This window comes from Equus quagga, chromosome 4 (assembly GCF_021613505.1).
Source record: "Equus quagga isolate Etosha38 chromosome 4, UCLA_HA_Equagga_1.0, whole genome shotgun sequence".
Lineage (NCBI taxonomy): Eukaryota > Metazoa > Chordata > Mammalia > Perissodactyla > Equidae > Equus > Equus quagga.
Window position 1 is genome coordinate 100,264,019 of NC_060270.1, and position 13,160 is coordinate 100,277,178.

The 13,160-nt window shown below is 45.7% G+C and overlaps 1 protein-coding gene across 17 annotated transcripts in view; it reads left to right on the forward strand.

The window, feature by feature from the left end:
* The window catches only part of TANC1 (tetratricopeptide repeat, ankyrin repeat and coiled-coil containing 1), a 228,885-nt gene that overhangs the window by 196,699 nt on the left and 19,026 nt on the right, over positions 1-13,160 (forward strand). For all 17 annotated transcript variants that reach the window (XM_046659728.1, XM_046659730.1, XM_046659740.1 and 14 more), the window contains one exon: positions 2,405-2,483. In XM_046659728.1, the coding sequence (XP_046515684.1) occupies positions 2,405-2,483 (79 nt within the window). The remainder of the gene's footprint in view (positions 1-2,404; positions 2,484-13,160) is intronic.

The following is a 13,160-nucleotide window of genomic DNA, read 5'->3' on the forward strand; positions in this document are numbered from 1 at the left end:
TAAGCGTTAGTTTGACCACGTGTAAAGATCTTCTGTTGGCATCACATCCTCCCGTGAGCGAAAACCTGGAGAGCCCGCAGTTTCAGTTTCGGTTGCGCATGCGCTCTCGCGATGGGGCAAGGCCGCTTCCACGTGGACCTTTTCCATAGCGTTCATTGTCGGCGCTGCTTTTTCTCTCTCCCCGGTTCCCTTTTCTGCCTTTACCCTCTAGACTAGCCTCGCTCGTCTTACACTTTTTTTTTTAACCTTTGATTCATTCTTTTGTCCTCGTGATCTGTTAAAAATAATCACATGGAATCCTAATTCTAAAATTGTTCTTGAGTATTGGAAGGATTTTTAAAAATAGAACTTCAGTGCTGGAGAGCGTGTAAGAATGCTTGTCATTCGCAGTTCCCGCACTGAAGGAAGACTTCAGGCAGTAGTTAAATAGAGCACTTATTTATGGTAGATGTCGGTATTCCTCAGTTTGAAGGTTTAGTTGTCATCTCCTGACCCGTGTCTGTGAATTTAATAATATTTTACCTGCGCTCTTCCATGTATTTCTTACTCTGTATTATCTTCAAGCAAATAGAGTTGCTGGTTTTTGGTAAGATTCTTCCCCACAATGACTTAAAGCCAGTTTGGGTGCAAAGGTGACTGGCTGGCCAGCTGCCTTTTGGCATTTAAAACAGAAGGGCAGACATGAGCACATGTACACACGCACTGCTGACTGGCTGATTTAAAATGGCTGATTTAAAATGGCTGATTTGGCATTTAAAACGTTAAAAATACACACATACAATGCTTCAAACAACACAATATATTCCAGCAAGTTGAATGTGGAAACATATAAGAGATTGGAGCTGTGTTCTCTTAAGAAAGCCATAAAAGAGATGTACAAAAATATGAAACAATGCCAGTCAACTTAGATATATGTTTTAGTTTTGGAACAAATATTCATTTTATTTAAAAATACACATTTCGTGAAAATGTCTTGTGTTACCATCTGATGGGTTTATTATTATTCCTTTAAAATAAAACTATAAATATTTTTTAAATACTCATTTACATAGATACGCAGAGAGCATGTTGACTATACATATCAGAAAATGTAAATGTTTTTCATTTTTAAACTGTTCCCAAAATCTGAGTGGGTCCAGAGTGTGGTAAATCATCGTAGGGAGGACAGTGACCTTTGTCTCAACTCGTGTTAAACTAGACTTGTTTTAAAGCTGGCTGGGAGGAATGCTGTGCAAAAGCAGCCTCAGCATAGCCAGTGACTTTCATGGAAGAGGGCAGGATTCATTCACCAGAGACTTGAAGGGTATGTTAGTTTCCTAATGCTGTTGTAACCAGCGACCACAGACGTTCGTGGCTTAAAACAACACACACTTATTCTCTTAAGTTCTGGAAGTCAAAAGGCTAAAAGTAAGGTGTCAGGAAGCCAGTGTTCCTTCTGGAGGCTCTAGAAGAGATGTTTCCTTGCTTTTTTCTAGGTTCTGGAAGCTACCTGTCTTCCTTAGTTTGTGACCCCTTCGTCTGTCTTCACAGGGCATCACTTTTACCTGTGCTTCTGTGGTCCCATCTCCTCCTTCCTCTGACCCTGGTTCCTCCTGTCCCTCTGTGAGGAGAGTTGTGATTATGTCAGGTGTATAATTCGGGATAATCATCCCATTTCAAGATTCATATACACATCTGCAGATTCCTTCCTGGCATCTAGGGTGATGTTCACAGGTTTCCAGGAGGAGGATGGCGACAGATTTCAGAGCTGTTATTCAGCCTATCGCAGAGGGCGTGGATTGGGAGACTGGAAAATGGCTTTGTCCTGCTCTCCTGTCGCTGCTATTGCACAGGGTGAACTCTGGCTCTGGTTTGGGGCTCAGTTACTTCCATTTCCCCATAAGCCAGCACTCCTGCCTCCACACCTGTGACCCAACCACTTTGACGGGGAGTAGTCTCATAGGGAAAAGAAGAATAATGCTGTCAATGGAAAATCATCTAGACACTACCATTTATTTTATTTTACTGAAAAGGTGTACATCGCTTTGTTTTCCATACTTGTGAAAAAATGGATTCACCATTTTCTGGCGATTTATGCAGCAACTGCACTTTGTGTGATCTCCCGTGTCCTCTGTTGATTAGGCTGGCATATTTGGGTCACGTTGGAATTCATTAGAATTCTGAGTACCTAGTAATCCTGAACAATGTTGCTGAAATTCACTGAGTTTTTTTTTTAGTTCTTCTCAAAGTGAAAATGTGAATAGCATATGAATTATGCTTGAAAACGGTTTTCATTATATTTTCTCTCCTTGTGCAGCATGAGATAATCATGGTTAAAAAAAAACACTGTCCTTTGATATGTGGGATGCGATAAGTGCATATGGCTATAAGATCTCACCTTAAATCATCTTGCCACTTCTGACAGGTGGTCCAGTGCTTGCTGGGACTGGAAAAGGAACATGAAATAGACGTCAATGGCACCGACACGCTGTGGGGAGAAACAGGTAATTATGATTCCACTGCTTGTAGTCTGGGCCAACTTTCTTAATGTTTTAGCCCCCATTTTGGCCTAATTGTCTTAAGAATGACTTGGGATGCATGTAGTCTTATTGTTATTTTATCATGAGGCATTTGAAGTTTAGAGCTTTTAAACCTTCCCAAATGAATAGTAAAACTTTTCTAGAAGCATATAAAATTTGAATCATTTTGAATTAGATTCGTAGTTCCTGTGCATCTGGTGAATGTCAGCTTAGAGATACCTAAATAAGGTGGTGGCTTCTGCTTTGCGCAGTCTTCCCATGTCCTAACCAACTTGGTCTCCTGCCACCGTGCAGAATGAGCAGGGCAGGAGCTTCCAGCCCTGTGCTCAGTTGAGTCAAAGGTGCTCAGTAAGGAAGGCTGGGGCTTGCCTTGTGCAATGAGAGTAGACTTGGGCCTCATGGGGACAACTTAAAACACCAAATACAAGCTACCAAGTCCATTTCCATTGGTGCAGGGTATGTGTGTGAACTGTAGTGTGGGAAGGAAGCCTGAGGTGAGTACATCTTAATGAAGATCTGAAATGTCAGATAAATATGGATAATGCTGCTTGGAAATTTCCCATTTGACTTAATTGGTACTAGAATGTAAGACTTTAAGTTATGAGTTGTTTAATAGATGTAACCAAGGATATTTAATATGCATTTCCAGGCTGTGTCCTATGTGTGTACATAGTGTATATGACTTATGTTTCTCTTGCACAGATTTATTTCCAAATGCTTCTTAATGATTTTCTAACAAGCCAAATGGTAGTGTGTCGAGTTTATTGGCCAGCTCATACTGAGAGAAAGCCTCAGAGAGTTTCCTGGTGGGGACTGCACGCCTGCATCTCGGAGCCTTCTGGCACCCTCCCTCCAGGGCTGCTGCCATGCTCTGCAGTGCTAGTTGTGGGCCGTGGGAGGAGGTGGTGTGGCCCCTGGTTCCAAGGAGCACACAGGACCCCAAATGGGGTTGGATTAGGCTTGGGGCTAAACGTGTGTAGATTTAAATATTGCTCTTAATTCTTTATGGAGTCTTTCCCGCCCATTTAAATAGTACAGGCTACTCTAGAGTTTGGTGAAAGAAGTTTCCTTCCACTTCCGTATTGTGTTGTGGCCAGTAGCGTAGCTGAGTAGGTCAGTGCTTGATTTTGCTTTGGGCTCAGCCAGAAGGTCTGAATCCCTACCCTTTCATTGCCTAGTTTAGCACCTTTGGACAAGTTACTTTGCCTCCCTGTCAAATGGGGTAAATAGTACCTGCTTTCCAGATCATGGTGAAGACTGAATGAGATAAGGCAGTCTTGCCCAAATATACCCAGGTGATAAGAACCCCTTGGGCTCTTGTGCCCAGAAATTCTGATTGATTAGGTCCAGGGTGAGCCCAGGACTCTGTTTTCCTAACAGGCATCCCAGTCATTTCAGATGAGTCATGACTTCAGGACAAATGGAGAATTGCTGTGAAAAGCTGTGGAAAGTGCCCGGCTTAACAGTGACAGCATGATGAGAGGTGCCCGTGATTACGCTGGGGGGTTAGTGCTGGTGATAGTAATGGCACATGCTTGGCTCATGTGGGAATCTCCAACCTGTAATACTGAAGATGATTTTTCTTTCTGGAAGAAAACTCCAGAGAAGGCCTGCATGTGAGGGCTCTGGGGGAGTGGTCTGTTTTGTCCCGTGATGACCAGTCCTGAATTTCAGCAACCCCCCTCCCCTTCCTTGAGAATCTGGTAGGGTGATGGCTAAAGAGACGTGTAAGAGAAACTGCGGACTTCCCACCGATCTTAATGAGAAGATGAGTAGCAGTTCAGCCCCTTCCAGACCCTCGTGCGTCACCTTCAGACCACTTTGCAGCCTGAGAAGCAGCTCGCACCCTTCCTCACCAGGCGGTAGGGCGAATTTCGTCAGCCAAGAGTTTGAGAGACTTTTTTTTTTAAGTTAAGCTGAGAAAAAGCTGAGCACTGTTTCTCAGGCTTAGGGGGACCCGGCAGCTCTGTGGACTGTGTGTCAATAAAACCAGTCTTGCTTCTCTGCATTTTTCTGTCTCATACCTTTCTCCTATGTTCCTTCAAGAAATGACCTCCAGTGTCTACTACCCCGAACCCTTCTCCCTTCCAGGTCTGCGGTTGTCAGAGGAATCTATTGAAGTCTTGCACAGGAAGTTTTAGATGAGGGAACAGCTGCAAATAGGGGGCTTTGCATGAATCACTCAGATGTTGAGGTCTGTGTTTGGGATTTGGCCCGTAGGGTCCATGTTACCTGACCCCAAATGCCTCCTGGAACAGTAGGCCCTGTCAGCTCATATTCCTTGTTCTCACCACGCAGCAGCCTGGCGCTTCCCCGGCTTGTGCCAGCCACACCTGCTGTGTGCACTGGTTCTAATTGCTTTAGACCCTGGGAAGGGAAAGCAATTGTTTTGTTTCCTGGTTTTGTTTGGTCCTCTTTCCTGGGTGTGGTCAGTGGTGCTCTGTGTCTCAAACACTCTAGAATGGAGCTTGTCTGTCTCCAGTCACAGCCTGAGGGTGGGATCCTGAGAGGGACCCTGTCTGGGGTCTAAGAAGATGATGGAACAACTCGAAGCTTTGTATGAATAATGCAGTTCATTATTTCTCTTTGAACCCTTGTATAAGTTTCTACAAGTCTGTTCAGTATGCATTTAGCTACGAACAGCTTGGCTTTAAAATAGGAGTTGATGGGGTTAGTAGGCAGGATCTCCGTGGTCTGCTTTTGGCTCGTGCACCCGTCTTTAAAGGGCCCGTTGTTTTCTGTGCAGCTGTGTGCCCTGTTTAGAGCACAGCTACCTGTCCATCTCTTCTGTCTCAGCCACATTCCAGAAGTGGGGGTGGTAAATCCATGCACAAAGTGCTTTTCTGCCAGGAGAGACCCTTGCAGTCCTAGTGTGTCTACTTTACTTTGCAGAAGGGTGGTTGTTGTGCCTGTTGCTGATTGGAAGCAGCGGGTCATCGGTGAGAGGTGATTGACAGCTGACAGCCAGAGGGGAGGGAGCACAGGGAACGGTCCCTCGTCACTCAGGCCAGTCCATGTGGGGATGGCGGGAGTAGGGACAGTTGGGTGCCTTCGGTACCCTGACTGTCTCCCTGCTGATGACCCAGAGTCACTAGACGTCATCACAAAAGGGGATGGTTCCTATCTTAGGTTTAAAGAGACAAGAAAGTATAATCTATTTGTAAGACATTCATGTAAAGTGGTAACAATGTTTAGTTTGGGCATTTATTGCAGTAAACCCATGGCTTTTAGAAAACATGCAGAATATCTCTACTGGTTTCGTAGAGTGAAGAGCCTAATTTATCTAAGTCTCCCTCTTCCCCAGCCTCTGGAGCCATTTGGTTTTTCTGTCTGCTTGATGTTTGGATCCAGCCCTTTACTAATCCAGCGGTAGTCGGGTAGCTCTTCAGTGCTTCTTCTCGTGCGCGCTCCGATGAAGTAGTATGACAGTCACTCGGCTGGAGAAGTCGTGGGACCGTCAGAAGAAAGCTCGGAGGACTGGGCTTGCTCGTGTGTCTCCCACAGCGGCTCTGCCCTCAAGGCAGCCGAGGCCCTTTGCTCTGTGACATTCACGGTCTTGGTCCCATGGTTTTGGGCAGCCTGAAACATGACGAGAGCCCATCAGATGCCTGTCTTATCTCTGTTTTGGGCATTCCACAGCCATGACAAGTAGGTGCTGGCTCCCACGAAGTCCCGACCCAACTGAATGACTGTTTCCATGTCAGTGTTTGGTGTCAGTCGGCCCAAAATGATCAGAGATGCCTAACTGGTGACCTCATGCTGTTGTGAATTGTCAGAGGAGCTGTCTTTCTGAACTCCAGGCAACTCTCGAGTCTGTGGGCCTGCTGTCTGTTTCTGGTCAGGACTTCTCGTTCTTTCTAGGGGAATAGAGGCCCTTCTGTTTCAATGTTTGCCATTTTACATGCAAATTTGCCAGTCTTCTAGGCAGCGCCTTCGCCTCCTCCAGCTCCTTTGGGTCACTTTGCAGTTCCCTTCATAGTACTTAGGACTTAAAAATTTGATTGTTGATGTTGCTTATTTGATAAAAGCCGGTTTTCCCCAAATCGCGGGCTTCAGGAAGACAGAGATCTCCGTGTCTCTTGTGCTCATCCATGTGTACGGCAACTGTCTAGTTTAGTGTGGTCCAGTAGAACTTTCTGTGAGGATGGAAATGCTCTCTATCTGTGCTGTCCAACTTGGGCGCCACTAGCCACTGGTCTAGTCTGGTGCTTGTCACATAGGTGCTGACTGAATGGACAAGTGGGTTTAAAGAAAACTAAGCCCTGTAATTTTTAAAGTAGGTGACATTCACTTTGCAGAAAAATGTGGGAGAAATTTTGTTGTTGGAGCCGGAGGGGTAAGGAGCCCAGTTGCCTGTGAGGACCTAGTCTTCAGGTTTCTTTGTGTCTGTCACAGCACAGGTCATGTCCCACTGGATTCCAGGTTGGCTTAGAAAGTCTTGTCCAAGTCACCAGTGCTGCCCATGTGCTGAGGGTGTGGCTGGGTGCCGGACTGCAGCTTTGTGAACACAGCTATTAGTGACCAAACGTGGTGTGGGCATGGCTGAAGGGATAGAATAGCCCATGCCAGCCCCATCTTTGTGTCCATAACATCTCCCTCCCGGCACCACCAGCCCGACTGCCCACCCCGGGATGTGCTGTGTCCTCACACTGTTGTCCCCTCAGAAATCCTTCTTTTTTGTTTTTTTTTTTTTTTTTTTGAGGAAGATTAGCCCTGAGCTAACTACTGCCAATCTTCCTCTTTTTTTTTTTGGCTGAGGAAGCCTGGCCCTGAGCTAACATCCGTGCCCATCTTCCTCTACTTTATATATGGGATGCCTACCACAGCATGGCGTGCCAAGAGGTGCCATGTCCGCACCCAGGATCCGAACCGGTGAACCCTGGGCTGCCGAAGCGGAACATGCGCACTTAGCCGCTGTGCCACTGGGCTGGCCCCTTGGAAATCCTTCTTACTGCTTTATAGCTAGTGTGCCAACAGGCCTAGAGTCCTGGGCTTCACACATGGATAGGATGCTGTCTTGCCCATCAGCCAAGAGCTGCCGTTCCCTATTTCTGAAAGGGGATGCCCCATCAGAGGGCGTTAAAGTCTGACTGATATCTTTCATGTAAAGTGTTCTTTTATGTTGTCTGGGCTATGTTAGTTGGTAAAATACTTTAGTTGGTAAATACTTGCCAAAGAAGTTTAGTCATTATAAATACTGTTTTTGATTGCTAAAGCTGTAAAAACACCTTATTTGCCTTTATTTCCAGGAAGGGCTGAGCTTTCTCCACTGTGAATTGAGTAGGTCATTTAGCTACACAGCCCTCCCTTTTCGTAGCTCGTTGAAGCAGTTTAGCTCAGCATGTCCGCTAACCGCAGTTCACTATTCTCCTTCTGGATAGGACCTAGCTACCTCTGGAACTTAAATCTGAGGCCTGGCCCTGTCAGCTGGGATGGAGGTGTTTCTAGGCCAGTCTTGGGGGTGGAGGGTCCTCACACCTGTTTGCTTACTGGGCCATGAAGCCAGATAATGAGTTGTATTTCATCCTTGATGTTTTAAAAGTTTCTGTCTTGTCTCCATGGAACTGCTTTAATTTCCCACTTGGTGGCTCTGCCTGTCCTCCTGGAGGTGAGGTGTCCCTCAGCTCTCAACTGCAGGTGGACCAGGTCATGGACAGCCGAGCTTGTCACACCCGAGGCTGCCGCAGAACACAGTGCATGCATCCCAGGGAACAGGATGCCTTATTGTTGGTTTAAAAATGACCCTCTGTTCGTTTGAATTTTACCTTACGTCTTCTGGAGAGAGGGGCGCTGTTATTTGATAAGGGTTTAACGTAAATTTCAAACTTACTGGATTAAGTTTGGCATTCACATATGTATGTACATCTCAAGGCAGAATTTCACGTGACAGCCTGGAAGGAAAAAAGCATTCGTCCATTGCTTGTTGGGCATGTGGAGAATTTGTCAAATGTATCCTGTCGAGAAAAGCTAAGTGACTTGCTGTTGTGCACCTAAGATACTCGATTTTTTGGAGCCCTGAGCATCTCACTGGTACTGTTGGAAAATCCTTGTCATGGCGTTCCTTCCTCTGCTGGTATTTCTTTTAAGAAAGGATGGTAGGACTAGTGGAAATCCAGGTTTCTATTGGTTCAAACAAGGGTGGAAGCTCTTGATTTTTCTTGGCTTAAAAGCATGAAAGAGTAAGTAACCCAGAACCCTAGAGGGTGTGAGGAAGAGGGTACCTCAGGATGGGAGGGGTAATCCAGGATCCTGGATAGTTGGGGAGGGGGTAACCCAGAACACTGGAGAATATGGGAGAGGGGGTAGCTCAGGGCCCTGAAAGGAGGGAGATGAGGTGGGGTAACCTAGGACCCTGTAAGAGGAGAGACAAAGTAGGGTAATGTAGGACACTGGGGGAGGGGGTGACTCCAGCCCTGGCAGGAAGGCAGTGGGTGTGGGGGTCACCCTAACAGTAGAGGGAGATTTGGGGGTAAGAACTAAGGAGACTGGGTTTGTCCACACTCTGTCCTCTTCCTGCTCTAGCAGATGCCATGGGTTCACCCCTGACATGAGTGTGTTCTGGAGACCACTCCTCTCTTCTGAGATGGGAGCAGAAATCAGCTGACCTGTGTGTCCCTTCCCTCCAAGGTAGGCGGAGGGGCAAGGAGTAGGGCGTGTCAAAAACCCATAGTGTGCGTCTCAGGTGCAAATGGACTGGTGGCTTGACCACTAACCAGAACTGTGTTCACCACCTTTATCACGTCGTATGTGCTGTACGTGGGGTTCATTGTTCTAGCAAGTAGTTTCTCCCTATGCATTTAAAAAGAGTGACAACAAGCTCCTGCTTTCAACGTAAAAACTTGTATAGTCATCTGTGGCTTAACAACGGGGATACATTGTGAGAGATGTGTCGTTAGGCGATTTCGTGATTGTGCAAGCATCATAGAGTGTACTTACACAAACCCACATGGTATAGCCTACCCCACACCTAGGCTGTGTGTTACTGCTGTTACAGGACCACCATCGTATATGTAGTTTCTTGTTGACCAAAATGTCGTTACGCAGCGCATGACTATACTCAACTACGTGTCGGTAGCTTAGAGCTTCTTTACCTACAAACACTGTGGCTTGTCTTTCAATCAGCCGCTCCTAGAAGGATTACACGTGGTTCATCTGTGCCCCCTCAGAAAAATCGTAATTGAATCTTTCAAATTCTGATTGAAATGATATTTGGATTCCTTCTTACTTTTCTTTTTTGAGAGCGGTTGTAAACTTGTGTAGAGTGGTTTTGTGAAAATGCCCCCTTTTTACGCTGACCCTCCCCACCATGTGGAGTCCTGCACATAACTGTCCCCATGGCACGTGCTCAGCCCTTTAAGGGGAGAATGAAGAGCAGCACTTTATACATGCTTTAAATAATTTGGTGTGTAAGAGGATCTATCAAAAATGTGAGCGTTCTCAGCACACTTTAGAAGTAACAGCTGTTCAAGGCTGCGATCTTCTGATAGATTTTTAGAACAAAGTCTCTATGAAATGTGATTTATGTTGTCCATGTTTGAGGAAATTGTTTTTAAATTGAATTTACGTTATTTATAGTGCAGATTATTCCTCAAAGGATTTGAGAGGCTTATTTGAAATAATAATATATAAGAATGGGGGAAAATAGCGTCAGGAATAGCACACGAGAAATAGTACAGATATTCCTGCCATAATGTCCTGAATGTTCACTGGCCATTGGATGCCGTGTAACCAGAGTGAGAAGGGAACATAGTGATTGTAGATTATTTTTACTGTCCATGGGAGAAAGCTTACCAGTTCTTCAGGAGAAGAACAGTGTTTTCGGATATTATTGGTCTAAAACAACATTCATAGTCTGTTTGATTAGTTAAATATTTTTAAAGGAGATTTCCTGGAGGCAACAGCATAGGCGTTAAGAACTCCGACTCCAGCCAGACTCCTTGACTTCAAATCCTACCCCTGCCTCCCACTGGCTGTATGACCTTAGGCAAGTTGTTTAACTTCTCTGGGTCTTATTTTCCTCATCCGTGAAACCAGGATGAGTGGTACTTGTCTCATAGAAGTTAGTTGTATATTAAATGAATTTGTGAATTTGAAGGGCCGTGAAGTATCATATAGGGAGCACCTTACAAGTAACATAGTATATTACAATATGTCAGGATCTTCCTATTTTGATTGAGAGCATGGCTCTAGTTCGTTCAGCTACTTGAGTTCACTGACTGACACTGATTGGCTTCATGATCTGGGGCAAATGATGTACCTCTTGTGACTCGATTCCTTTGGCTCAATAAAATGGACATAATAAAAGATTCTTGTCAAGAGTCAATGGGAATTCACCCATCGTATTTTGCCCAGAGCTTGGCAGTTCTAAGTGTTTAATAGATATAATGTGCTGCCAGAGTTGCGATGAGTTGATTGTTAATGTTAATTATTATTGTATATATTAATTTATGCTGTACCTTTGGTCTTGATTCATTGAAATGAATGCTTAAGTGATAGAATCTCACAGTTATTTGCAATTACTTTATGGATACGAAGGGCAGAAAAGAATCTTGGTCATATAGGAAGTCCTGCTTAGTGACAATTACACATTTCATTTCTTTAAAGAATTCCTTGGCAATTTGAGATTCATGTTTTTGATCTTTAATCTATTCATGGAGACTGACAGCGTGTTTTTACAGGAGAACTTGTAACATGTCAAGGGTGTCTTGGTTCCTCAGATTTGCTTCCCGCCCTGTTTCAGCCCCTCGTAGGGAGCTCGTCGGGCACTGGGCTGATGTGGGGGAGCGAATATCTTCATGGGATGCCTGGTGGCTGCCTGTTGCCTTGGAACACAGATTCCCTGTCCTTGACCCCAGCCTGGCCTGCCGCTGTAGGCCTCCTGGGAGACTTCTGCCAAGTGGAGAACAATAAGGAGGGTCAGAATAACAAGGAAGGTGTTCCAAACAACAGCTTGGTAAATTCAGAGAGCCTTTGGGCCGTGCTGGCTTCCCGTCATAAGGTCGCTGAGCGGCTGCGCCCCTCCCAGCAGGGACTTCAGTCAGGGCTGGGGGTCCTGGAGGTTTCTCGGGGGGTCGTCTCCCAACACAGTGACATTTTTCAGTAAGAGTAATCTTTGTTGTGTTTCATTTTATCCTTTACGTTGTTGAGGACTAGGTCAAATATCTGCCCAGTCTTTGTGGAGATGAAGAATTTATAGCTGTTAGGAAGTTTGTTCTTCTAACGGAAACTCTCCCCTCCCTCAACAACGGAAGGAAGTGCCTAACAAAGCGAGGCTGTGAGATTTGGCGTTTATAAATCTTAGCCCTGTTCCTAGAAGGTGGAGGAGGGGGTGTTGCCTGTTGTTTGGGTGGGTTGGGGGGAGCGATGCTACTTTCATTCAGTCAGGACCTCAGGGCCAGCCTCCGGGAGGCCCTCAGTGTGACAGCCTACCCCAGACCCAATGGCACCAAAGCCAAGTCCAGGCTGTGGTCAGCCTCTGCTGTGACGTAAAAGGTCAGTTGTTGGAAAGTGAAGGAGGAGGGGCTACCATTCCCAAAGAGTTTTTTAAAACCGGCCCAGTGGTGTAGTGGTTAAGGTCCCACATTCTGCTTTGGCGGCCCAGGTTTCACTGGTTCAGATCTACACACTGCTCATCAAGCCATGCTGTGGCGGAGTCCCACATACAAAGTAGAGGAAGACTGGCACGCATGTTAGCTCAGGGACAATCTTCTTCAAGCAAAAAGAGGTAGATTAGCAATGGATGTTAGCTCGGGGCTAATCTTACTCACAAAAAAAGAAAATCATAGGGGCCAGCCCCATGGTAGAGTGGTTAAGTTTGTGAGCTCCACTTTGGCGGCCCAGGGTTTCACCAGTTCAGATCCTGGGCATGGACATGGTACTGCTCATCAAGCCATGCTGAGGCGGCATCCCACATGACACAACTAGAAGGACCCACAACTAAAAATACACAGCTATGTACCGGGGGGCTTTGGGCAGAAAAAGGAAAAGTACAATCTTTAAAAAAAAAAAATCATAAAATCCCTAATTACGTTTTACCTTTTAGATAAAACAGCTGAGGATTTTCAGCATTTCATGTGCACTTTTTGCTTCTGTTCTCCTTTCCAGTTGTGTGGGGTTTGTCCAGCAAGCCTCCAGTTGAGGTTGAAACATCACAGCCTTTGTCACATCTAATGGTTTCCATCTTGGTCCCAACTAGATGACATTTATGAGAACCCCGCTCCTTACAATTAATATTGGCTCTTTCATTTTTTTCGTTTTCCATTCATTTTTTATAAAAGATGGGGAAAGCCAATATATTTGGGAAGAAATTGCACAAATAAACACAAGTAGAGAAAGCAAAGCTGAGCCACTCTACCCACCTCATTCTCGGCTACCTCAGCCAGGAGGAAGTGCCCTTCTCAGGTGTGAGCTGTTTTGCTAACGTGCTCAGCTCCAGCCTTGGAGGGTGGTTTGGGTCATCAGTGTGCCAGGTATGGAAAGGGCACTGTCTGGAAGTGGGGAACCGCTTCTGTGCACTGACCTGTCACCCTTCTCTGAAAGTCTCTAAGCTGGGGACAGAGGGATATGAGGGGAAAATAAACGATCCATCGTTACAGCCTCGAGCTGGCCATCCTGTGCCCAGGTATCACGGCCCTGTGTGTT